This window comes from Dicentrarchus labrax, unplaced genomic scaffold, assembly GCF_905237075.1.
Source record: "Dicentrarchus labrax unplaced genomic scaffold, dlabrax2021, whole genome shotgun sequence".
NCBI classification, from domain to species: domain Eukaryota; kingdom Metazoa; phylum Chordata; class Actinopteri; family Moronidae; genus Dicentrarchus; species Dicentrarchus labrax.
This window is the reverse complement of record NW_026136716.1, coordinates 13305079-13332997: the sequence shown is the minus strand read 5'-3', so window position 1 is coordinate 13332997 and position 27919 is coordinate 13305079. Positions and strand designations below refer to the sequence as shown.

At 40.5% G+C, this 27919-nt stretch overlaps 1 protein-coding gene across 6 annotated transcripts in view; it reads right to left on the bottom strand.

Moving 5' to 3' along the window:
• Positions 1-271: 271 nt before the first annotated feature.
• The window catches only part of atp11a (ATPase phospholipid transporting 11A), a 52118-nt gene continuing 24470 nt past the window's right edge, over positions 272-27919 (bottom strand). Inside the window, exons 2-32 of one of the 6 annotated variants that reach the window (XM_051427685.1) lie at positions 25745-25867; positions 25286-25375; positions 24833-24913; positions 24515-24622; positions 23570-23698; positions 23199-23302; positions 22894-22941; positions 22423-22487; positions 22067-22148; positions 20884-21034; positions 20597-20794; positions 20297-20410; positions 20074-20133; positions 19828-19994; positions 19602-19673; positions 18626-18699; positions 18294-18397; positions 17243-17424; positions 16531-16782; positions 16175-16352; positions 15953-16055; positions 15334-15479; positions 15006-15065; positions 14765-14892; positions 13620-13755; positions 12549-12572; positions 9728-9793; positions 9498-9601; positions 9195-9360; positions 5569-5696; positions 272-4725 (exon numbers count right to left, since the gene is read on the bottom strand). In XM_051427685.1, coding sequence (XP_051283645.1) covers positions 4674-4725; positions 5569-5696; positions 9195-9360; positions 9498-9601; positions 9728-9793; positions 12549-12572; positions 13620-13755; positions 14765-14892; positions 15006-15065; positions 15334-15479; positions 15953-16055; positions 16175-16352; positions 16531-16782; positions 17243-17424; positions 18294-18397; positions 18626-18699; positions 19602-19673; positions 19828-19994; positions 20074-20133; positions 20297-20410; positions 20597-20794; positions 20884-21034; positions 22067-22148; positions 22423-22487; positions 22894-22941; positions 23199-23302; positions 23570-23698; positions 24515-24622; positions 24833-24913; positions 25286-25375; positions 25745-25867 — 3495 coding nt within the window. In that variant the 3' untranslated portion in view covers positions 272-4673. Of the gene's footprint in view, positions 5697-6926; positions 7034-7443; positions 7538-9194; positions 9361-9497; positions 9602-9727; positions 9794-12548; positions 12573-13619; positions 13756-14764; positions 14893-15005; positions 15066-15333; positions 15480-15952; positions 16056-16174; positions 16353-16530; positions 16783-17242; positions 17425-18293; positions 18398-18625; positions 18700-19601; positions 19674-19827; positions 19995-20073; positions 20134-20296; positions 20411-20596; positions 20795-20883; positions 21035-22066; positions 22149-22422; positions 22488-22893; positions 22942-23198; positions 23303-23569; positions 23699-24514; positions 24623-24832; positions 24914-25285; positions 25376-25744; positions 25868-27919 lie in introns of all 6 variants that reach the window. The other 5 variants (XM_051427686.1, XM_051427687.1, XM_051427683.1 and 2 more) reach the window with 5 other exon arrangements.

Below are 27919 nucleotides of genomic sequence, written 5' to 3'. Positions count from 1 at the left end.
GATTATGTGAGCACAGGTTGGTCAGACGCACATGCTCGAAACTCTACTCGCGAACTATCCGTTTATTTGTATTTCATCAGCTTTAGGTATTTAGAAACTCTTCAGGTGCATTTGATTTATCAACTCAGATCTTTAAAGGCCGCAGAAAGGTCTGACACATCTGAAATACTCTACTGCATCCTTGTGGCTGCTGCGTGAAGTGCAGCTACACATAATCACAGATGAGATTTAACTTCACATTAATGAAAAACAAAAATCACATTGTCTTAGGTTTTTAGATTTCCACTTCTGGCTTTTATTTCCAAGCACATGTACAGTTGTTTGCCGTTGATAGCTACAGAAATGTTGGCAAAAATCCACAAGTAAATCTTGATATGACTCTGTTAAAAACTGTATATAAAAAGACCCCAAAACTGTACATCAATTAACATAACTACATTTATATATTGTATATATAGATTTATGTATATACTGCATCTGAGCGTACAGCAATTTATAGATACTGGGTGGTTATGAGAAATATAGACGCTATACAGTAATACATTGTAAAAGAGAAAGATAACATTCTGTTCGAAGGCTGTCAGTTTAGGTGGTCTTGAAAGATCAGGACAGTGAGGACAAGAGTGATTGGTACCGTAAGACCTTAAATCCACCGTTAATGGCTTTGAAAGTTTCTACAGCAAAGTGTCAATCATCAGACAAGACGGATCAGTGCAGGGGTGTAACTGAGCTAACACCACAGAAATCTCTTTTCTTTGAATCTTTAAAGACACACACACACACACACACACACACACACACACACACACACACACACACACACACACACACACACACACACACACACACACACACACACACACACACACACACACACACACACACACACACACACACACACACACACACACACACACACACGATTTGTCACAACTCAGTTCGGTTGTTCAAATACTCTTCTACATAAATAAGACACACATCAAATACTGTCTCCAGGAAGTAAAAAAAAAAAAGAAGAGAAGATCTCTAACATACATACAAGAAGCACTACAGTAACTGGGGTTATTTTAATTGATTCATGTGGATTCCACAGTTTTCTGAGGTACCTGACTATCTCTTGGACAGATGATCTCTCATAGAGAAATGGACTATGGCAATAATTAGGATATTCTGATAATTCTCCAAAAGACAGAAGTCATTCAGAAAGAGGTGATTCTATTGTATCCCACAACAAAGGATGTGTGGATTACTTCGTGGGTAGAAGGAGCCCATTTCCAGTAAGTGATTCTCGATTGTGATGGAGGGATTATACATCACATTTAATTCTAATACTTATGCACAACCACATGGCTGGAGCTCTGAGGCCACATTTGTCACAATGGGTCATTTACACGCAAAGGCAATATTTCAATTTTTGTTTGATTATACTCATCAGAGCAAGGTAATCGCTGCGTTAATTCATTCTGAGCAAATTGTGGTCATACACACACACACACACACACACACACACACACACACATATACATAATTAATGGATACCGGCTCATTAAAGAGTTACGAACCATCAGCCACCTCTGACAGGACCAACGTGTCTGTCTGCACTCAGATACTGAACATTAGGTTGTAGTTTTTTTTATCTGGGGGTATTTTACTGAACAATTACTCAGACTTTTGTCTCATTACTTATAGATTCAGATGGGAAAACATGGTCAAATTACAAGATGCTGTATACTGGCACAGTTTTGGTTGAAAAAAATCTCCCTTCAAGAACCTGTATCTGTCAAAAACTCATTTGGATTCAGACATTAAGTAGGAGGTTGATTACATTCAGAGTATTAAGAACATTAAAGGGTCAGTTCACTCAAATTACAGGAAAAAAAAAACATGCAGTATTTTCTCACTCACTTAGAAGCAATGCAAACAGTTTTGGTTTTATTTTCCCAGGTTGTGAGTGTTATTATATATTATAGATATTATGTTGTTTCCATAGGGACTATTTCTCTGGGGTTTTTTTTTCTTTTGTAATTTGGGTGAAGTGACCCTTTAATGTGCAAATCAGAGAATGCACCACAGAGTCCAACAGTATAAGAACCCCTTTGCTTTACCGCTTTAATATTCTATATAAATATTGCATTAGAAAACCAGAATATTGAGAAGCGAATCAGACACATTTAAATAAATTGAAACATACGCAGAACATTAAAGACAAAATCTTACTTTGTAACATTGATCGACTGCAGTTGATCGATCAAACACAGCTGGAGCTCTTCAAGTTTTCTATCTCATTAAACATCACATCCGACTGATTTCTTTCCAGTGTGCTCTGACCACTGAGTGAGACCTTCACTCTTATTGTGGTAAAAGGGGAATTTTACACATGATATAGAAAACAGTAAAAATAACAGTTGAGAGACAGATGCCCTCCGGGACAGAATATATAAAACATTCAGAATAAAAAAACAGATATTAAACACAAGTTGTTGAATGTTTTGGTGCAAGAAGTAATTCATTTGTTCATCGATTGTGTATCAGTAGTATTTCAATGCTGTGTTTGTTCTGATTAAGTCTTCTTGGACAGTATAACCCACGGAAAACTAACATTCACCTTTTCACTTACTTATCCGTTCTCTCAGTCACTCCCCAGTTGCGCACCCATACATCCATCACCTGCAGTGCCTTCATATGATCCAAATGCCTAACATTAGCCGTAAATTTACCATGAATTAAGCAAACATAGCTTGGCAGAGACAGAGAAACTATCACAAGGCACCTAATGTAAAGCAGCTACAAGTATCTAGCAGCAACAAGGCTTTGGTTCATAGAAGTACTGTTACAAGTGGAGTACAAGACATCTTTTCTATTCTGTCTCACAATCATTTATTGATGGATGGGTGTATGGATGGGGGAATGGCCGAGAAGACGCAGAAGGGAACAGACAAGAGGATAATGATGATGACCAGACAGGTGGAGGCGGCTCAGACAGAGGTAGGAAAACTTCCAGGTCAGCATCACTTCACCAGAGGGAGAATGAGAGGAAGACAGAGGAGAGAGATAGCTAAAAAAGAAGGACAGAGAGGATAAGTGTTGAAACAGAATTCAAAGACTGCACTGCAGAGGTCTTTTTTTCTAAGGTAGAGAATCTCATTAGACTCTTCTAACACCATCTTAAGGCTTTTTAAGAGCATTAACACGGAGCTATTAGATGCTGACCTGCAAACTAAAATATCTTACAAATATATTTTGTTGACACCATTAGGAGGAAAACATCTGTGACATGAATGGGTATGCATGTCTGACACCCAAATTTCCTTTGGGCACATACAGTTCTTCCATTTGATCCATAAAAATAATTTTGTTTTCGGCAGACTTTCCTTATTTTACTGATCCATTAGGTGATGAAACAGTTTATAACTTTGAAAAACACACCGCAAGGTACAGAGCTGCTTTAGAGTGTTGGTAGCAGTGTTCTTTTTACCTACTGACAGAGCCAGAGCAAGCAGTTTCCCTGCATTCCCAATCTTTATGCTAAGCTACACTAACCTGCTTCTGGCTCCAGCTCCCTATTTATCCATGCAGACATGAGAGTGGTATCGATCTGGAGTCATCATTTCTGGTGAGACTTGAATGGACACGTAACTGTGCTCTCATCAATAAATGGCTATATGTCAAATGATTGAATCTCTTTTAAAAGTGTGTCTATTTAAGGCATCACGTAGTTTGGGGCAGATGATAGAATCTTATTGTTGTGTTGTGATTATCTCAGTAAGGACAGGTTTTGTATGTTCATCTTGAAGGTGCTCTGAGGAAAAGTGAACGCAAAAGTTAGCTAGAATAGTAGAGGAAAAATCATCAGCCGCATTGGAGCTGCATTTTTCTACCATCCTATTAACGACACATTCATTTTTTATTTTCATATTCTTTCCAGTGTCCACTTTCATTTAAACTGTTTTACAGAACTATGAGTGTGTACATTGACACACTGCACTACAGTATATCTATCAGCTGTTAAAAGGACGCCATATTGTCTTTCTGTTTCTTTGGTAAATGGTCTCTGTGGAGGATAATGTGATATACAAGGTGACATTAAGGCATTAAGAAATAGCAAGGCAGTCATCACATAGCTATTTCTACTGGATTCTATCACTAAAACATGCCATACAAACTGATCAGTCTGTATATGGCATTGTGGATAAATATAACATGAACAGTTAAAGTGCTTTAAAAGACAAAAAGACAAAAGGAGATCCTGCAGAGATGAATACAACGTACACACAATAACACAATGCTAGCTATCAGCACACACACATCTATCCCACCAAACAATACATTACCTAGAAAGCTTAAAAGGTTCCATATGTAAGAGTCTAAAGCATTTCATGTTCTCATAGCCATAGTTCGTGCCTACAAGTCTGTACGGAGTGCCTGCACCAGCAATAGGACACTGCAGTTCACTTAACAGCCACTGGTGTCACTGTTGACAACAGTTTTCTGAAAGTTACATATAGAACCTTTAAGTGTTGAATGTGGAGCTAAAGTTGGTCTCTTTTCTTTTAGACTTAATATACAGTGACTAATTAAACAAGAAAAAAAGACCATCTGAGATCCACTTGTCCAACACTTCACTGCTCTACTACACCCCTCCTTACAATGTTGTTGGATCTGACCCCAGAGTCCTAGGGAGTGTTTCGAGATAATAGGTTTGCACACAGGCAACACCAGTTAGTCCTAAAGAGAGGCGGAACAAACAGACAGACAGACAGAAAAGAAAGAAAGAGGGATGGTAGGAATGAAGAAAAAGAACATGCTTGGTCAGAGAAAGCTCGAGCTGGCTTAAGTACTGTTACTGTCTTCATCATCATCATCAACATAATCAGCAGCAGCATCACACAACACATCCTGATTATCGCCATTTTTTAAAAAGTCATATAAATCCTATGAACTGGAGTGACGAACACTTCAGCTGCCAGCTACCAAAGCAGGCAGACATAAAGGGCCAGTGCACATACTTTCAGTGTGACACAATATGGTTTAAGAAATCAAAGAGTCTGTTTGTTGTGACATCAATACACTGAGCCCTTTGCACGTTGTAGCGGCGAGCGAGGCCCTGTGGGTGGAGTCCTTTTCCAGAGCCCTCCCATAGTGCTTTGTGCCATACTTGGCTGCTGACTTGGGAACAGTGGTGAAGGTCACTTTCGTTGTAATCCCTTCCAGATGGATTACAGATATCAAACATTATTTGACTCCCAGCTCAGTAACATAAATAAAGGAGTTTAAGTTACTTTTGTGTAACTTTGCAGCTCTGCTAGCAGTGACCTCGTCAGCTCCGCAAAACATTAGAATTACTGCTCCGTTCAGTTCAACTCCAAGTTGTATCTAATATTAGAATATAAGAACAGGAACCGGACAGAAATAAATTAGACCGAGGTCTCTGGCCCCGCCCCACTGTAGGCGTGTCCCTGCTTTGAGTGGCGGGAGCCATCGGCAAATCGGAGGAGGGGGGTGAAGGTGCAGTAGTCTGGTGTACTTTGCCAGCGTGTGAACATGATTTTCTTGCTAAAGGGTTCAGACCTTCGAGGGTTCGGAGCGTTCCTTTGGGTGCCCGAGCCTCGCCGGTGGCTGCCGGCCTTTGATGGGGCGTGGAGAGACGCCAGGGGGGTGAACTCGGACAGCTGGCCCTTGTAGAGTTTATCAGCGTTCTGTATGTGTGTAAGGAGGGAGGAGGAAAGGGAGAAAGGGAGAGTAAAAACAGAGAAGGAGACTGTTACTGTACTGTAGAGGGATCTCAGAGGACAGGTGGAGGAGACATTGTTATTGCAGCTGGCCAGAATTCTAACTGACTGAAGCTACAGTAACATTAATAACACACTGGAGGCAGGAAGTGTGATTTATTGGTACCAATAAATGATAAAAGGTTGATGATTTCGATGTAATTTGTTGGTTTTGAAGGCAGACTGATCACTTAATACCTCTGATTGACTTTATGTTTAAGTTTGTGTTTAAGATAATGTCTGCTCCTTGATTTACTCAACCTGATAATAATAGCTAATAGCTGCTTATAACTACAGGAGCAGCTGCAGTTTTTTCAGATGCAGATGTTTTGGAATAGAGATTAGAGCAGTGGTTCTCAAGCTGGGGCCCGTGGATGCCCACAAGTCCTTGAGGGGGTTTCAGCCATCAAATACGGGTCCAGTCTCAGGGAGTTTGATCAGATTGAGTTCCCCCCTAAGATGATGTGTATCAATTTGGGGGTCCTTGACACTAAACAGATTGAGAACCACCGGAGCTTCAACTAAAGGGAGGTTATGGCTGAATGAACCTGTAACCTGAACCTGGACACAATTCTGCCTTACCAGACAATCCAATTGTTTACATTATCTAATTAATAAAGTATTGCATTGCTTTTAATCTAATTGGCCAGCTGTGACGATAATGTCCCGTCCACTTTGTCCAGACAGAAGCGATGCAACCCAAGCAAATAAACGGCATAAAGAAAATATGTAGATAAATACATAACACCATACAACACCATAAAATTAACCAAAACCATGCAAACAGACACATGACCAATAAACATGCATGGATGTTCAACAGTCCCACTGTGAGTGAACTTTGGCTCTGCAGCAATGCTGAAAGGTGTCAGTAGAGGGCGCCAGAGCTCCATGTAAAGAATCCCCCAACAGGCTGAGAGGGTTTTATACAATACCTGGACAATGTTTGGATCATCCAACTTCTAAAACCCTCAAACACACACACACACAAACAATATATAACCCATGTGTTAGTCAGGTACAACTCTCAAAAGTCCAATCTGTGAAACCACACACCACGGCAAAGTAAAGCCCGTCGCAGCTGGATGTTAACGTCACCCACCATTACCCAGTCCAACCATTACATACACACACACGGTGGCAGGGTGTGTGTTTTACCGTGATGAAGCCCTCTAGGTTTCTGTGTCAGCTACTCCATCTAGTAAGGAGTCAGAAGAACTCCGGTAGGCCAGGGCCCTCTCAAACTCTTTATTTTCCCTCACACGCTGTGGACACACGCCAACACACACACACCCCCACACACACACACACACACACACACACACACACACACACACACACACACACACACACACACACACACACACACACACACACACACACACACACACACACACACACAATCAGAGACAAACACATTAAGGGTCTACCACATACACGTAAAAATACACACAGTCTAACCTCAGTGTAACAAAAGAAAACTGATCACACACGCAGCATTTACACTGCAGGCAGCCTGTGTAAATCCAGATGGCATGCAATCAGACTGTTCGACAAAAAACAGTTACTTCATGCAAAACAGTGGTAGGGAGAGAGTAACGGGAAACACAAAAGGGAAAAAAACAGAGAAAGAGGAATTCTATACTAGTTGACAGGAGGAAAGGCAGGGGGTCACCTCTAGGAGGGCTGGGTTAGAAACTGATTCTGCTGGAAGTCTGAGACAGCATAAAGATGGTGGAGGGCTCGGAGGCAAGGCACCGACGCTTAGTCTGCCACAGAGGAGAAGACGGGAGGAGAAGAAGGGACGAGAAGAGGAGGAGGAAGGAAGAGCCAGGAGGTCAGAGGGAGGAGTGAACAGGGAGAGGGAAGAGTAAAGGTTTGACAATCAATCAGATCATTCAAAATGGTCCAATTGAGCGACGGATATCGGAAGAGAAAGGTTCACATTTACAGACAGGAGAAGATAAAGTGTGTCTCTGAGGGTCCGAAATATCAGACAGGTTTCAGGAAGTTGGTTATTAGCTCATCACAACCACAGTTCTGAGGAAGGTTAAGGGAGAGGAGCAGTTTAGGACATAAATGAAGAAATATAGAAGACCTCACTGTAAACAGTTTGAAAACAAACAACATTTAACAGGCTGCTACATATAATTGTCCACACTGACTCAACTGGTCGAGACAGACGACCACCCACCTAGAGCCGGAGGATCTGTCCTAGGTTTCTGCCTTTTAACAGGCAGTTTTTCCTTGCCCTTGTCGGCAAGTGCTTGCTCATGGTGGTACTGTTGGGTCTCTGTAATTAATGTTAAAGAGTTCGGTCTAGACCTGCTCTATTTGAAAAGTGTCCTGAGATAACTTCTGTTATGAATTGGCGCTATACAAATAAAATTGAATTGAAATTGAATTGAACTGACTGATGATCTCAGTGAAACCATGAGAGACTGGTGTAACGACAGCAGCTACATCCAACCATCAGATACAGTGTAATAATACAGGCTTGGTGGAAAGTCCCTAGCTCTCCATGTACTGCACCTGCACCTAAAATAGCTCACATGTGACTAGATTCCAGAGCCTGGGATGGTAAACATTTATTCACGATTTATGTTTTGTTGACTACTGAATCCTACAGCATTTCTAACGACTGCCTTTTGTTATTTCACTGTGAAGACATCAGATCATTCTGCAGCCAATATTAGTTGATTCCTGATCAAATGTAGCTGTAACAACAGGTGCTAAAATCTAATTTTTCACTTGGACATCTCATGTACTGAACTGAATAGAACGATCTTAAATGAACATTTAGTTTTTATGATCTGTTTAACTGCTAACAATTACTATTATGTCGTTACTAACAAAACATACTGTTCATAGCAGAACACCCGCTCTAAGCACAGTGAAGAGGAGTGTAGAGGAGAGAAATATCAGCTATGATTGCTGCATTGTCAACCCTATATTAATAAAATATCTTGAGTGGTAGTTGCTAAAAATACATTCCATATCTCTATTGTAACTTCTTCTGATTTAGAAATAAAGAAGCACTGCACACAGACAGAACGAGGCTTACTGACTTACATCCAGCAGAGCGGGGACGTAGCCAAAGCCAGAATACATCTGCTGACCCACAGTCATCAGTTAGACACACTGAATTATCACAGTTAATGTACAGCTTTATATGTTTATCTGTAAAGCTGTAAACAGATACTCATAATGATTTAGATCCCTTTCAGTTTAGCAAATGTTACTCAAAATCCTCTCAACCGTGGTCTTTTTAGAATACAGTTACAGTGCAAGTACAATTATTACAAAATAATTTCATTATTAGGAAAAATTCTCCACTTTAATACAATCATAGATACAAGTCTTAGTTATTTCCCAGTTGGTTGGTGGTAAGTACATACTCAGCGGTATGTATGTGTATGCACTCACCTGTATGCGTTCAGTAGTTGTGGGCCACATCGCCCTACAGATAACCTTCTTCACCACATCTGGCAGCAGACTGGCTGTTATCAGAAGGATTATGCTGAGCCAGGCCGGACCACTGGACAACATCTGCATGAACACATAGTACATCCTCTGGTAGTTGAGGAAGGGCCTGGAGGAGAGGAGAGAAAATATTTATTTTATTAAGTTTTTAGGTTTTACATTAAAATCTTGCCTACAGCAACTCAAAACATTATCTGAGCACATTATAAACAGAAATGTAAAAATCATCTTTTTTTCAGAGCTTACCAGATGATTCCACCCCACAGCAGAGAGAAGACCACAAAGAAAATCAGCGAGCCCCAGATGACGAAATGGTTGATCCAAGTCCAATAATGAGTATCTAGAGCCAACTACAGGGGAAGGTTGAGAGATGAGAGGAGAGACCTGTCAACCTGTCAAATTTCATAGCTCACTTTAATGATAGCTTAATACAGCCTCGCTCAGGTGGCTATGTGTGTGTGTGTGTGTGTGTGTACCTTGAATGTAACAGTGAAGACAAGCACAGTGAAGACCAGCGTCCCAAATGTCCAGTTTCCAAACATCTGCAGGGGCAAAGTGACAACAGATGCCGTTAGTGACACATTACAAATTACAAAGATTTATGTCCAGTAAAAAGTATTTTTTTTTGCAGCTTTTACAATGTCACATAACCAGATGGAAATGTGACAGATTCTAAGCAAATGTGTAATTGAATATCTGTGTCATAAAACTGTGTTTAAATGCTTAAACACCTTCTATACACCTGACAATAATCTGTTACATTTCAAGAGTGAATGCACTCATTTGAGATCATTATAGAGGCCTGGTGTTAATGATACACAGAGATAAACTGAAGTGCAAATTCAATAAGGAATCAATCAATCCAACAGATGGCAGGGTGCTCAGACAGCAACATCCAGGTGAAGAATAGATTAGCAGATGGCTGATGGATGGGAATCGGGTGAGGTGACCAGAAGAAGTGATGTGCATTTCAACCTGTCAGGAAAACATTTTAAATGCACTACATGTGCGGTATATGAACAAAAAAATAGCAATTAGTCATATATCAAATATGAAACTTAAAGGGATAGTTCACCCCAAAATCAAAAATACATATTTTTCCACTTACCCATAGGGCCATTTATCCATCTAGATTGTTTTGGTGTGAGTTGTTGAGTTTTGGACATATTCTCAAAGAAACTAGTAACAAGAAACTGTCTGTGGATTATCTCGAGTACTTTCTGGTTTCATTATATTGAAGAGAAGGCAGACATCTCAAACTCTGCAACTCACACTAAAACAATCTAATAGATAAACAGCGCAACAAGTGAGGGGAAAATTATATATTTTTGATTTGGGGGTAAATTGTCTCTTTAAAGAATGCTAACATGAAACAGGGCAGTCTCTCTACTGCAGCTCACAGTGACCGTCATTAGGCAAGATTTCGGAAAATGGTTTAAAGGCGCCCTGGTCTTTGTGACTGAAGGCTACAGGGTTTATGGTAAATGTGGTCTTTAATTAACTCTAATCATTAATAACATTACTTCAGAATGCTACTGACATAAGACAGATCATACTGCTAGAAATCACCTTGGTATAATTACCAAGTTGTCATATTAATAGTTGATTATTTGCCAAAATCAAACCCAATAACCCCAATTTAAAGTCATAACTTTAATGCCATTTGGACTTTCGCCCTGGTTCAACTTTGCACTTGCTACTAACATGCAAGAATCATTATAATAAATTTCAAACATTTCTATTTTTAAACGTGGTAAATCCAACGGAAAGACTGATATATGAATAGATTAAGTGAATAAGAACATAAAGAAAAGCATAAAAAGATAAGAAAATTAAGCTTTTCAGAAGATCACCTAAATATATGGTGGTTGTTACGTTGATGTAATCGGGGCATATGAAATGATGCGTCATATGAGACATCGTTTTTTAAGCCCAGACTGTGGTCTTTTGGTCAGCGTTATCAGCTATCCCAAATGCCAAGACAAAGTCAACGGCCTCAAAATGTTTGATTTAATACAATTAAATTGTTTACACAGCCGGTCTGGCCTCTAAACTGTTAAACTGTTAAATGTTCTAGTCGGCTGATTGGTGAGTCACAGCTTAACCCAGAATCCCTGTACAGCAGACAGTTACAGCGGATAACCAGCTCGATCTTAAATGTTGACTCGCACCCTTTGCACAGTGAATTTCAGCTACTTCCTCCTGGACGGTGGTTTCTAGTTCCAAGATGTAGAACAAAGCGCTATAAAAATAGTTTTGTTCCAGCAGCGATCAGTCAGATCAACAGGTTATAATATGGCACAGAGTTATTATTATTATTTTTTAATCTATTTTGTACCCATTTTAATCTAAGTGGTTATTTATTTTAATGTTTTTCTTCTCTAATGGCCGCTGTTTATTCATGTACGTCAGTGAATTAAAGTCGTTAAATATTGGAACAGTGGAAAGACAAAACAAAGACCTTTTTTTTAAGTTTTATTATATTCCTGTCCACTTGTTTTGTTTGTACATCTATGAATGAATAGTGGCACTGGATGGCAATGGAGTTTGGCCCATCTAACAGGACGTTTCCAAAAAATTGTCACACCCAGTGTCTCTAATGTATAATCTACTATAATTAGCATTCATTCTAAATCACTTCGCAGCACATCTTTTACAATACTAACCTGTTATTGAAAGACTGTTTTTATTGTTCTGGTGTTTTTCTATGCAGCTGTCTACATACGCAGATGCACTTCATTCACATTTTACTTTCTATACACATAGAAAAAGCTTCAGATTTGCTTTGTTAAACTCAAACATCACTAACAACTTCTTTGCATGCCATTTAGACTCCAGTTATTTCTTCACAAATAAGCCTATAAATAGTCCTAATGGTTCAGAGAGTGGCCGCAAATGTGACAATGTTCTTCTGCTCTAAAAGGAGCACCATCAACTGAAGGAGAATTAGATTAGAAAGATGGCTAAATGACTCAAATGTCAGTAAATGGAAGTAGTAGTGCGACTCAGTTTCTATATATCCGTTTTTACCCTGCTTTTAACTGAAGAAGATGTAACACACACAATGCTTACACACAATAGTTAAGGATTGTGATCACTATAGGAGCATGGTTTAAGCAAAAGGCAGGTCACTACACAAAAGTCTACAGTTGATGTGTCTACAGCAAGCACTAAGGGCTGGACATGAGATGAACGGATGACGGGTGATTTGGTGGCATCAGGCTGCGTGATGGGACGAAACAGGAAGTTGGAAACCGAAACTAGGGCGAGATGACAGAGAGACAGGGACAGGCTTACCATCTGTGTGTTGGTTGTCATTAGCTGGGAGGAGAGAAGAGAAGCAAAAAGAAAAAGCAACACAAAGGTAAGAGGAGAGGAAGAAGAAGAGGAGAAGGCCAGAAGAAGAAAATCATAAAAAAATAAACAACAGTATTGTGGCTGGAGAAGAATAAAAATTCAATGCATAAAAAAAAAAGTGAAATCAAGCAACCCAACGCAGTCCAAAAGGTTTCTAGGAGAGTAACGCTGCTTGAAAATGAAAGGAAACAAATAGAGAAATACAGAGGAAGATGGTGGAAACCCCGCCATGCTGTCGTGGCTTGGATGTGAATGGGAGAACGTCTATCAGCTTTTAAAGTACACACGTTATGCACTCCACCAAAATGTAGTTTCGTTTTTTTTTTTTACAAATGCATATGAAGGTTATTCTGTCGATTGAGGGGCTGGACATTTTAACGTCATGTGTTGCACATTTGTTGTGAAAATAAACTCCTGGCGTCTTTCTCTCTCTAAATTTGATTTACCAACCAACAAGTAAGAACACCTTCAGTTTTGAGTTACAAAAAAACTAAAAAAGGAAAAAAAAAGTCTGTCTCAGATGTTTCATATTAAGAAATCCACTATCGAAACTACACTGAGTCCATCAATTAAAGCTTATTCCCCACCTTTTTTATTACCCAGGTTCAATGTGAATTAACTGTAGCTAGGTTTTAAGCCACAAAGAAAAAATATTCTTGGTTAATGATCATTAATGCACTTCAAACATCCCAAAAAGACAAATGAAAGCAGGAAATTTCAGATGCTTTTCACAGAGAACAGCATCATGATAGGCATGAGCCGAGAATGTAGAAACTGACAGATTATAACAGGAAATCAAAAACAAAATGCGGTCTATCGAAGTATGCCGCTGGCAGTTTAATCTAGATCTAAATGTCCAACATCCATGGGTTTCTGTTATTACTGTATATGTTCTACTTTACCATTTTAAATAGCCTGGAAGCTGGAAATAGCCTCATTAAGCAGACTGGATATTTGTTGTCCATAAAAAATAAAATAAAAAGGGGGCTGTCATAGAAACATGGACGTTACCTGTCCGTTGCTGGTGAAGGTGGTGTTGTCAAACAGGAAGTAAGCACCGAAGAACATCACAATGGCGTCGTACACGCCTAGGACAGTCCAATATATGAAGATGGGCCACCGTAGTAAAGAGTTCTTAGCGATGTCTCTGTAAAGACAGATACAAAATCATAGTAAACAGTAGTAATGACTCATGCTGACCACCTCCCTTTTGACTGATTACACATTTACTGATCAATACTACATTAGCTGCCCTTGGGAGGACCTTAACCAGAAATGATCGTAATGAGATATTTTAATTTGATTTAGCATAACATTCATATGGAATAATACATGAATACAACACTGATATAGATGTCTTATGAACACCAAAATACTACATAATCTGAGACTCATTGTTTGTGACAAAAGATGATATATGCAGTGTGATACATTACCCACAATACAGCAGAATCCCCATTGATTGAAATCAACTCATTTGGGCTCTAAAAAGCCTTTCAGTGATAAGGTAGGAGTTGTAAGCACTTTTTGGCAAGTGGAAAACTGCCTTTTATGGGTTGTATTGGCCCTTTGAAGTTATTTCAACAGGTAAATAACTTCAAAGTAAGTGGGTGAGCAATAATCTTTTAAATATAATCAAATCATTTTGACCATTCGTACCTACAATTACACTAGCACTAATTCATCGGCCTGAGAAACAAGACCACACACAGACACACACACACACACACACACACACACACAGACACACACACACACACACACACACACACACACACACACACACACACACACACACACACACACACACACACACACACACACACACACACACACCTCTGACCAAACTGAACCCAAATCAAACCAAGTTAAAGTGTGAGGTTTCTGCCGTCCGAGGCCTGACCTCAGTGTGCTGAGAAAACGTCTCCTTTGCATGGACATAAAATCAATAGAAAATGTTTATGCTTGCAGTTTGTTAGAACTGATTTAATGTAGCCCTTTGCTTTTGAAAAAACTAAATCTTCTGCTATTACTGCTAAAGAAGTCAATAGAGGGTATCATAACTGAGAATGTCTGAAATTGATCAAATAATTTACAAAAGCAGCAGCTATCAGTTGTGATCTTGTATTGGCATATTGTTAGATATCGGCACTGACCTATAGAGAGACGGGTCCTTCTTCAGAATGTCCATGTTAATGTGCTGCTCGATTAGGCTGTAGAGCAGGATGGGCAGCGAGGTGAAGCTGATGTTGTACAGAGTCAAGTAGGCTGTATCATACAGCGGCTGGGGAGAAGGGAGCATTTGAGTTATTTTCTTTGTCTTATTCCTTGTGATTGTTGGTTTTTTTTTCTCCTTCATGCATGCACTCACGGGTTTGTTTGTGTGCATGTACTGACCTGTTGTGAGAAGCCACAGAAGAACTGGTAGAGGAACTGGGGGAAGATGAAACAGACATTCTGGGAGAGGAAAAGAAGAGCGGGTCAGTGGTCGTAGAAGTGATTCAAAGTTTGTTTGTCTGTTGCAAATTCTTGCTCAGATTAAAAACTATAACTAAAGAGATGTGACAGTTTAGAGTTTATGTTCTTAGTGACAGTGACTGTATTTAAAAATACTAGAACATAAATAAATGTTCAGTAACAAAACTGTAACCAAGTCTTCAAACCCATAATACAAATTAGATTACAAAAAAGAATACAGCGTTCATTAAACGAGCAGACAGACTACCTTGTAGAAGAAGTATTGCACGAGTTCAGAGATGCGTATGTAGTAATAGTGTCCGTGGACAAGCAGCATCTTCTTGAGGTGTTTGAACTTTGGGATGGCGTAGTCACTATTCCTCACCGCCTGACGACCCTCCTTACCCATGATACCTGCAGTTAAAATCACATCATACTGTGCTTACATACATACTGTAACACTGATAGCCAGAGACAATATAAATATTTAACAGGCAATTGTACACCTTTGTTGAGTGGTAGACTTGGTCTAAGCTTTCCTAAATGTATTAAATGAAAAAAGATTAGTGGCCCCTTTTATCTATTATGCCCCAATTTTAGGACAATGCAGTAAAACAATAATCCTAAACATACAAATGAGACAATCAAGTGGTTTTTATAGTCAAAATTAATGTTCTTGATTGGTCTGGTCTGTCACATGACTGCAGTCAAACTCCAGTTATCTCTTAAACATAGGGGATTGTGTATAAAAAGCTCAGAAATTCTGTCACTGTACATCTGATGTGGATGTAATTAAAGACTAAAGAATAAAGTTGTGGAAGGTGTTCATGAGTTCATGTTTCAGGTAGATGTAGCATGCAGTGCAGTATTGGACAAAACTTGCTAACCGATGCCAACGTGGGCCTCTAGGATCATGCTGACATCATTAGCTCCGTCTCCAACAGCCAGCGTGATCGGGTGCTCCTCGGAGGTTTTGATCAGCTTCACAATCTAGAAGTACAAAAACAGTCAATGACTGCTTCAAGGCTACTCATTCTGATCGGTTTCTTACAGACCCTGCTCTACTGTGAGTCAGAAGACAATACAGGTGCTGTCCATGGTCTTTGTACCTGTGCTTTTTGGAGCGGCGCCATTCGACAACAGAGCACGGCGCTGCAGTTGCGGCAGATTTCTAGGAAGATCTCTTTGTAGTTCCCTGAGTTTGAGTCCTCCTGGGTGGGCCTCATCACCGCGGAGAGGGTGGCTCCATCGATGATCAAACCGTAGTCAGTACAGTCACCTGAAAAACTGGACAAACAGAAGAAAAAACAGTCTGTACAGCAACTGCTTGATGGTACTCAATGAAACACAAAGCCAAACGGGACCGCTTCACTGGATTCCATTCAGCTACAACAATACACTTTCTTCTATTGTTGTCTTATTGCCACAGAAATAGAACCGCCTCTCACAAAAAACACACACACACCCAGAGAAAGTGTCCCTGGTCATGTTTCCGTGCTGCCTCAGGACGGTCCTGCTCAGGTCAAACAGGACATCGTGAAGACTCTGCTCCTCTGTGCGTTTGGTGGTCAGCTCTAGGATCTGGGTGTTGCGGTGAAACAGCTTGCTGGCATAGCACGTCGCGGCCGCCGTCTCCATCTTATCGCCAGTCAGCACCCACACCTTCATACCTGCCTTGTGGAGAGACTCGATGGTGTCTGCCGCTTTTTCCTGGAGCCTGTAGTGATGGAAAGTAGACAGCACAGACGAAGAAAGAGAGACATTTTGGTGGTCTGTAAATATTTATTGGGGGAGAAAATAGCCCAGCACCAATAGAGCCGTGCAGTCTTACAAAGCTTGCATCATTTTCACTCTGCCTCTTTCTGCACAGGATGAGTTCACTTGTAATGCCCTCTGGGTTAACAATCCCTTTTAAGCCTGCACTATAATTGCTTTAGTAGCGAGTGTGCGATTGGAGGGTTGAACTGCCTCTTGCCCTCACTCAGCGTGGCTCACTCAGAAGTGGGGCAGCACTTGTCATGACAGCAGCACGCACAGAATCAAGAGTTAGTGCTTAGGGGTTGTTTGAAATGACATTTAGACTCTCAGATCTAAACTGTGCAAGCATGAAACCAAAATGATTATAATAGAGCAAAAGACTGGAGTTCTATATAGTTAGCAGCAAAGAGATCCTCCACCTGTCCTCCACAGCAGTGGCTCCCAGCAGGATCAGGTCTTTCTCGATGATGTCGTAAGCCTCGGCCAGCCGTTTGTCTCGGTCTTGTAGAGCCAATTTGGCCCCGTTCAGCAGGTGGCAAACCTCCTGGTACTGTTCAGGAGTCAGAGGCCGATAGGCAACACAAAGTGTCCTCAGACCCTCCTGGAGGAGAGGAGAGATTCAAACATTCAGAGTTAGAAGCATCAATAGAGAAGCAAACAAACAGCAAAATACTGATATTTGCTTGACTCAGAGCCTTGAATATGAGTGTTGTGTGGGCAGGCACTGCTCTTTCCATTTGAACCTCGCCAGTACAACACCCACGGTAGATCTTTCTGTTTGCAGCTGCAAGCACGAGATGTTACGTCTTACTGGCCTGGTTTTCACTGCAGGTTCATTTCACTTTTTTTAGGTCAACTTTCGAACTAGAAACCTCAACCTCAAACAATCAACATGTGACATTCAGTTCTGCATTTTGGGAACTATTTGGTGATTTATTTATGTGCATTTCTTCTACCTCAGTTGGTTATTTCCTACAATTCCCAGAGGAACCTTTGACATACAAATCAAAAGTCTAATGCCACTGATCAATCCGTGCTTGAGGGTGGATTCTTTCTTTAGCGTAGGTTGTTCTTTCATAAAAGTTGTTTTGATTGTGTGTTCTACAGCCTGCAGGACGGCAGAGGAGATTATGAAATACATGTTAATTAACTGCAATGTCTAACAGCTGACGGGGAAAACTAGCAGGGCAATTTGGGTCTGTTAGAAGTCACACTGGACCCTCTATGGAAAAATACAGAACAAATGTTTGATGGAAGTGGGCCATGCTCCACTGATCGACTTCCTGTGGTAACCATGGAAACGGCTGTGGCCATGTGCTGTAACTGTGGAAACCACTGTCACACAACCTTTAAAACTCTCACAGGGTGAATCATGGGGATAATGTTGTGAGAGAAAATACTTCCTGTAATTTTAGGAATCTTTAGTATGAGAAAGATTTCAGGTGTGTGTGTGTGTGTGTGTGTTCTCACCACTGCGTTGTGTTCCACTCGAGCTTTGACCTGATCCACTTTGCCTGATATAATCCTGGGGAAGATTGAGGAATCTGCACCTTTACAGAACAAATACAGCTCACCTGCTCACCCACACGCACACACACACGCACGCACGCACACGCACGCACGCGCACACGCACACACACACACACACACGCACACACACACGCACACACACACGCACGCACACACACACGCACACACACACGCACACACACCGCACACGCGAAAGAGGGGTTAAGTGGTGAAGGGAGAAACCACATAAACCCAACCATTTACATACATATTAACAGTCTGAAGTATATTACCAGTGCTGGCCCTGACAATGACGCTCATCCTTCGTCTGACTGAGTCGAATGTCAAAACCTCCAGCAGCTCAAACCTGATGAAATAAAACACATAAACAAAACATAGTACAGTTCAGTAAACAAAGAATTTGATTTTGTTTGGCTTTATTTTAGTCGATACTGATCCATTAAAATATACCCGGATTGGCCCCAGTACTGATCCTAAGGATCAGTTTGGGACATCTCTGATGAAAATCATGAAAATTATATAAACCTTTCAAAATCCTCCTTAATGATGATCATCAGTTTTCAGCCAACAACAATCACGGCTCTAAATTTATACTCATAGCCAGAGGGCTGCTGGTGTTACTTCCACTCACTGCAGTACTGACCTAATATTACAGTAATACAAATGCCTTACTCTACTTACAGCTCTTAAGTTGCTAACAAAACTTCACAAATGACCAAAATTAATGATCTAATCAGGTGTGTTAAATGTATGTCATCTCTCACATCAAAACAATAACAAAAGATGTGGTTTCATGAGCAGTGTTGGATCATGGGAGTTGTTGTCTTCATTGTTAAACAACCACCACTGCATGACTGACATGACTAGGCAAGATAATATAAAAGTTTTATTCATGTTACATTTAGTCCTGTTTTATGACTTCCTTCCTCACTCTCTGCTGTGTTAACTGGAAGTTCTAGCAGTAGAGGTAATTTAGAGACGCACCATTATCTGAATAAAATTACAGATTTATCTGGGTTTGATCATTGTTGGAAACATTTAGGATAATGGACACAACTCAACAAAATATATAACATAGGTCAAGTGTTTATAGACATTTTCATATGGAAATGTAACACAATAAGACATTTAATGAAAATAAAATCCATAAAAATAATGTGTACTATATCTACTATAAATGCAAAGCTGATGAGAGAATTGTTGCAGAGGGTTTAAGAGATAAACACTGTTTTAAAGGGACACGCTCACCTCTCAATCTCATCCTCTCTATTCAAGATCTCCATGTGACTGTCCTTGAGTCTCAGATAGGTGAAACCGAGCCTGCAGCAGAGCAAAGCACCATTGTTGGAAATAGAGTGAATGAACTGAATGTGAGTGGAAAACAAAGGCATGTGTGTGCTGTATTCAACAGTCTGATTGTCACAGGCATTATTCGCGTGCGCGTGCGTGTGTGTGTGTGTTTTCACTGCTCTACCTCTTCATGCCTTCCACCAGTGCCACCTCGTCTGGAGATGAGGAGATGTAGAAGGAAGTGGACTTGCCCTGGTGGATGCCATGCTTGATCCCATCGACCGTCTCCTCCTCCTTCACCTGCACCGTGTGGCACAAACACAGCGCCCGGAAAAACAGCTCCTCGTGCACCTGTGGTGGGTGGCCAACAAAGTGTTACACTAACGCACGAACACCCACACACACACACTCAAACTGAGGCTATGCTCACCCTGGCCTCAGGACCCGGTGATGTGTCAATCATGTCCATACCGGCTGCACCAGGCATCAACTAACAAACACAAATTAAATACATTTTAATATGATCATATTAACATAAACAGACAATATGTGGAGTTCTAAAATAATACAATCGCAACTATATATTAAATCCCAGCTTAAGGTCAGAAATAAAGATATAAAAGATAACAAACATCCATCCATCAGGTTCGTACCTGTCCGTTACAGATAGCATGAGGCACATAAACGTGTCCGTCCACACAGCACTCTATGAACTCCATGTTATTCTCTGTCAGAGTCCCCGTCTTGTCAGTAAACACATACTCCACCTGAAAAGAGAGTACGTGTTACCTCAGAATATGTGTGTTTGTGGACACGACGCTATTTATTTCTGATCTAATTTATTGAAAACTTGTATTCTAAGTGTTCCGAGTCCATTCATAGCAGCCACAGTATTTTCATCTCTAAAAGACTTCTCTGTATGGTACAGTAACATTAGTGGTGTTCTCTGCTACCTGTCCCAGCTCCTCGTTCAGGTCCGATGTGTTGACCACGGCTCTCTCTCCCAGCTCCTCGTCAAAAATCTCATCATCCCACATGATGAAATAAGAGCCGAGGAACTTCTGCATCTCCACGGTGACGTACATGGAGACAGGAATGATGTAGTTGAAAAGAACCATGAAGGCCAAGAAGTCTGTGAACGCCCTGATCACCTGAGGAAGAGGAGGAGGAAGGAGTGTATGAGAAGGTGAAGAAACCTTTTTTTTTTTCCAGATTGAGGTACTGTAATTAACAGACTCACAATGTGTCTCTGTCTCTCTGTTTCTGTCCTGTCGTTGTACCAGGGCTCGTCTCTGTTGGGGTCTGCCTGCCACACGTATTTCAGCGCCGTGTTGATGAGGGCCTTGCTGATGAGGATGCACAGGTAGACCACCAGGTACGAATTCATTGACCTGCAGGGGGAGATAACGAGAAACATTTTATGTAGCAGTGTCAGTGTGGACTGTGGTAGTCTGGGAATAACTGAATAAAACTGATTCATGTGTGAACATATATTGTTTAATTTAAAAAATTCCATACTATTCCATATCAACTTTCCCTCTAACAATAGCACAAATTCTCACTAGTGCTTGTGAAAACTAAATGAACAAATCTTTGTTATTGATACTTCTCAGAGTTGTATGATGTGCCAGGTCTGCACCGATACATACAAACTTTGAGTGGGAAATAAGCCGTAAGGAACATCCCTAATTCTGTCGCTGCCATTCAGAGCTACTGCAAACCCTAATTGCTACAGTTTTAGTAAATAAAGCTAAACACACAATAATTTCAGAAGTCATCAGCTTAATGCAGCTCACAAGTACATATTTTGGAAGGACAATGCAGCATAAATTCATTTAACTTAATTTCTAGCATCCCATATCCCTGTTTGTGGCCTAAAAGCTGCAGAACACCTATATGATTTTGGATTGAGAGAGTAAAAATGCATAAAGGTGCAAATTAACCCACGATGCAAGGAAGGTGCAATCATCCAAACTAACTCTGGAGGCTGCCTGACAAACATTTGACTACAGTAATGCAAAAAAGAGAGTAGATTAGATACTTGCACAAAGGGAACAGCTGAGACGAGGCATTTACTCTAAGCCAAATTTGTTTTGGCAAAAGGAAGACAAATACATTTCCAACAAGTTAAGCAGGCACGCACTGTTACCAAGTGTAAATGTAATCCACCTACAGTCAGTCATATCTACAGGCCATCTGGATTCAAGACGCATGTCAACGCCAGATGGAAAGAAATCGATCCAGTCAGTGCAGTGAGCCAGAGACACAAGGACTCTCAGTCAGTGAATAATGAAGAAACACATAGATACATGGGTAAAAATATGAATGATTATCTAAGCCAGCGTTGGCTGAGAATGGATGCTGCCAAAGACTGTAAAGCATACGTAGGGATGTCCATGCTAACAGAGAGAGAGACAGCTTACTTTTCCACTGCAGACCGTTTCTGAGACTTGGACTGGTAGTTGAGGGCCATCTTGGTTTCCATGCCAGTGTAGATGGCAACCGCTGAAGGGAGGCAGAGATACATTTTGAATATTTTTGACCAGTAGGTTGACAAAACATAAATCAATTTATAAGCTTTTTCCAGAGCTTTCGATCACATCTCTTGGTCTTCAGAGTTTGCTCAGTCATCATGGAGACACATGCAACCTTATACACCATATATATGAACAGTTGTTACCATGTGACCATGTGACCATGTGATTAATCATTAATCAGAAATGAATAGTTTAAAAATAGTTTTTTTTCTAGCATATTATTGTGTTTCAGGTGATTTTACCATAGATGAACTCTGTGTTCTTGAGTGTGGCTCCTCGGAGCAGCAGGTTCTCCGATCCCAACGGTCTGCAAACACACAACAGCTCATTTTTAGACCGTTTCACCACTCTTATTGTCAAGATATAATTGCTATATTCTTCTATCTTAGAACACTGACATCACCTAAAATAAAGTCCTTATTTAAAAACTAAGCCCCTACTGAAGTTCAGGGACAAACGTAACAACACCAAAAAATTAAAGACACATTTTGGATTGTTTTTGAGCAGTGATTGTACTAAACAACCAAAATTACATTCCTATTTTACTGACTCATCCCTTGTTGTTGAATGACCTTTCCAACATTTCTCAGTTAAACTGGCTCAGGCTGAGAAGACTATGACTAAATATAATGAAAGCCCTTTGTTGGACTGATGTGGAGTTTACAGTATTATTTTGTAAAAATTATCGTATTCCTGAGATATGTTTGGTTTACCTAGCCACCGCCTCGTTGTCCATGTAGATGTTGATACGGCCCACGAATCTGTAACGGCAGTAACAGGAAACAAGTGAGAGGAGACAAGGTTCAGACCTTTATTTGAAAAGACGGGTGTTTTTCAGGTGTGTGTGTGTGAGAGAGAGAGAGAGAGAGAGAGAGAGAGAGAGAGAGAGAGAGAGAGAGAGAAGAAGAAGAAGAGAGAAGAGAGAAAAGTGAGTGAGTGAGTGTGTGTGTGTGTGTGTGTGTGTGTGTGTGTGTGTGTGTGTGTGTGTGTGTGTGTACGGTACGTGTGTTGCACTGACTTGTACAGGTCCGGCTGTGGCTGTTCACATTCTATAGTAGCGTGGATGGAGTCAACCTCCTCCTCTGTGCTGTGAGCTTTTGTGTCCTGAACTGCATAGTAAGTCTGGGAGGGATGGAGGGAAGAAAAACAGAGAGGAAGGAGAGAATGGATGGGTAAGCAGGTGAGGGAGGAGGATTCAAGGAGACAATAGGAAGAACAGGTAGGAAAGGTGGTGTGGTGATGATGATTACATGTTTGAAAATTTTGGCTTAAATACAATATACTGTGACATTTTAGGGCAATACCGCCTTTGCAATAAAAAATTCGCAACTTAACTTAAACAGATAAAACTGTCTGTCTTGTACATGAACACACACATACTGTACACACCTTGTGGCTGCTCTCTCCGTCCAGACTGGCTGTAGTAACGTAGCAGGTCCCATCATCTCGAGACGTGGACAGAAGGATGAGATCGCAGGGAAAAGTCTCATCTTCCTTCACCAAGACAACGTCTCCAACCTGAGGCAGACAGATAAGGTCCGATTTGTCTAGTTATCCAAATTTTGCTTTTGTATATCGGTCCCTGTCTGTTAATACTACACCCTATTTAGGACATATAGAAACACTCACTTTTGGCTTAGCACCTGCCCTCATTTGGCTTGGATGTGCATGCTTACTCCTGTTTTTTTAATTTTCCTTTAATTGGAGTAGCATTTCTTTAGTTGAGATCACAAAATGACTGGATGAGGGACAAGACTGGATACATTCAGGGTGGAGGAGAAATATAGGTTCACATTATGATTGTTGTTGAAAGGCGATTGAAATGTACTGGCTTTCTGATATAATCTGAATGAAAAACTAACTCCTAGATGTAGAGTCTTTAAGGATGGCATTTCACTTATCCAGTTAGTATTGCTAATTCAGTTTCTACTAATGCAGTTTGCCTAACAAGCTAACCTTCTGCTTCCCCACCTGTAACCCTCTCAAGATCAGCCAGCAGTCGCAGACATTTGCTCTTTAACAGGACTGTTGATCTTTTAAAAGATTTACTGCATCTGACATTTCAGCTGCAATTTAACTCTGATTGCATTACATAACATACATTAATGTAACAGCCTAAAGCTAAATTGCACACACTCACACTCACACACAGCTTAGTACCAGGAAAATCCCTTGGCATGAGCCAATAAAACAAATGCACCACAGATCTGTTCATGTTACACGGGGTGAGAGTGATTTATCTGGTGACACACAAGCACACGCACACACACACACACACACACACACACACACACACACACACACACACACACACACAAGCACACACACACATACCCTGAGCTTGCGACTTTGTTTGCGGACCACTTTCCCGTGCTGCACCACATGGACAGGACACTGGTTGACAGAGTTGTCTGCTTTGTGTCTCAGCCAGTCCTCATAACCCTGACAGAGAGAAAGAGAGACAGAGATATGATGAAGTGTGTGTGTGTGTGTGTGTGTGTGTGTGTGTGTGTGTGTGTGTGTGTGTGTGTGTGTGTGTGTGTGTGTGTGTGTGTGGGGGGGGGTTTTGCGAGTGGTGTAGTGTTTAACGTCAGTGCCAATAAAGCAAAGTGAAGTGAAATTAAACCGGTTGTGAAAACCTGTGGGTCTCACCTGTTTAATGGCGGTGACTGTGATGACAAAGAAAAGCGGCAGTCCGCTGGTGATGGGACTGGTGGGAGTGTCGATGATCAACTGCCACACACACAGAAAGAGAATTAAATGACGGATGGATGGATTTACAGCAGAATAATGTATCAAAACGACAGACAGCATTAGAGGGGTCATCTGACCTCTGCAGGGAGGCTACTTGACTCTTGTATGATAGGTTACTCAAAGTAAATACATAAACTCCAACAGTAACATCTACATGTAAGGTATCTGATGATCATTGTGGGAGAACTATATTATTGACAATATCGACCAGAAGTCAAACGTCCAAATTGTAATGATGTATTATTCAGAAACGTAAAGCGTTTAACATCAGCACAGAAGCAAACAAAAGCAGTAGAAAGACATTCACAAAGTCTGCAAATCATGTAAAAGTAAACAGGAAAAAACGTTTACCTGAACCAGAAATATGATGAGAAAGTAGAAGTTGGCGACTCTCCTGAACTGCTCAAACATATTCTTTGGGATGAAGTTCCAAAATGTATACTGGAAACATGAGACAGTACATTCAGTCAAACAATACACTGAGTGTCAGTGTTTAAAACGGGCCACACTGTTCTCAGTAGCTATTCATGTCAAATCAAAAACTTCAAACACATGGCTCAGGGTGACATGGAGACAATATGTGGCTTCTTGAAAATCATTATAAGTTTCAAATGGCCCATATAAACACACACACGCAGCTCTGATTCTTTTCAACACTGTGTCCTGCTATCGAGAATAACACTCCAACAACAAAAGAGAAGCTTGAATAGTGCTATAGTAAAATCTCTTCTTTCAACTCATGTATTTGTGTTCCATTATCAAAGCTGCTTCAGTAAGATCTGAATAAAGTGTGTGGGTGTTTTCACTGACCTTGGAGGAGACTATTCTGTTGTCAGGGAATCTTTGTTGTATAAAGGCCTCAGTTCCTGGAGGAGGCTCCTTGTGTCCAATGTAAATGGTCCTGCTGTCGACCCAGTTCTCCTCACCAACACACTGCAGGGAAAAACAAAAACACATTTGAGTGTGTGCTGGAGAATTTTTTATTTTAAATAAAACATCCAACATGTGGACAATCAAACATAATTTGTCATTTTTATTGGACTCCAAAATGAAAAAAGGTTTTCATGGGAGGTAAATAACGTTATAATGATCCCACACTGTCACTCAAACACACACACACACACACACACACACACACACACACACACACACACACACACACACACACACACACACACACACACACACACACTATCAAAACACTCCTACACACTAAGAACAGAATACTGCGTGACACACAGAAACAGATTCGCAGACGTTTGCAGAGACTGAATGAGTAATTTCTCCTCAGTGAATGAGAGCTTTTGTTACCACGGATACACAGACCTGCATGTGACTTAGACTGGAATGCAGGATACACACACATGCGCGCACACAAACACACACTCCCACACACACATGACGACTGATAAGACACCTGAAGGCTTTTGCTCTTTTCACATACTTGTTTTTCCTCTCATTAAAATCTTATCATCACAATGAAAACCTGAAATTGTGAGAGACGTCACACAAATTCATATCAAATTTAATGACTTTATTGAAGACAACGAGCATATTGGCCATTTTTTACTTATTCTTTCACTGTATGCCAGAAACTCCAAAGCCCTAAAGGAGAAACACAAATTCTGAAAACTCTGGTAAATAAATGTTTTGCTCCAAAAAGCAGTATAGGACAACATATGACCAGTGATACAAGTTATTACATGTAGTGTAGAGGTCATTGGTGGATGTCAGTGCTTCTCACTAATGGTGCCTCTGATATGTGAAATTAAATACATTTTAAAAAAATATATGACGCTAAACACAACATGTAAAACATGTACAAAATTAAACATTTATGCTTATTATGAAATACAAACTGACCTCTAAAGACAAACTTTCTGCCGTGGGGATCAAACTCAAAAGGCTTTGTGTGTGCAAGTCCTGACAGGGGGGGTCAAGACATTTTTACGAAAGCCTTCAGCAATTTAGTTGCCATGTCGCAGAGCTATAAACTTTGATGCCCTGCAGCGAGTAGACGCATTTCAGTTTGCTGGTTTTTTGCCTTTTAATAGCCTGATGTTCAACAAGGACGCAGTGTTGACGATACCAATGAGAGACTCATCTTCTGCTCCTTTTTGCATTTTTCCGTTTCCTGCTGCTGTTTAAGTAACTCCACAATATAGAGGATCCAAAGAATTACATTTTTTTATAACTACTAATCCCAACATAGTGCATATTATACAGCTATTTGTGTGGTATTCCAATACTCCAGTTAAACCTAAAACATGCAAGTAAGATCTTTTAAGTATTTCAGGCAAGACTGGACTTGTGTTGGAAAGACACACCTATACACACCTACACACACACACTTTATGACCAGCTGGATTTAGGAAACACACACTATTCAAGTACTATCTCCATGCAGTCCACAAATCCTATAAAAACAGCAGTTCCCACAGCTTTATTAAGACTAATGACTGTTTTCTGATGGTTATTTCTGTATCTGTTTTGTTTGTTTTAACCCTTACCCTATAAAATGTAAACAAAATTGTGAATTGTACAATTTCCCAAAGTCCAAGGTGGTGTCTTCAAATTCATTGTAAAACTCTACTATAAGACAGTTCAAACCCAAAAATATTCAGTTCACTATGCTATAAGACAAAGAAAAGCTGCAAATCATCACATTTGGGAACCAGAAAATGTTGACTAAAGGTATTTACCTTAAAGTACCTTAATTTTCTGTTGATCAAATCAATTAGTCCAATAACTGTCACATAAACACCAGTAACTCTGACATATCATAGAATTGAATCACTGAGTCCCAACTAGAGGGTGACATGGGATTTTCACTCTCTCACGTCCAAACCCCAGAAGAATGCACCGTCCCAGTGCAAATTTAAAATGTGCATACAAACAGTGGTTGTAATGTTTTAAATGGTCCTCAACAGCTTCAAACAACAGATGGAACCCTGTCCAGAGGGCTTCAATGTCGTAGCAGGCCGT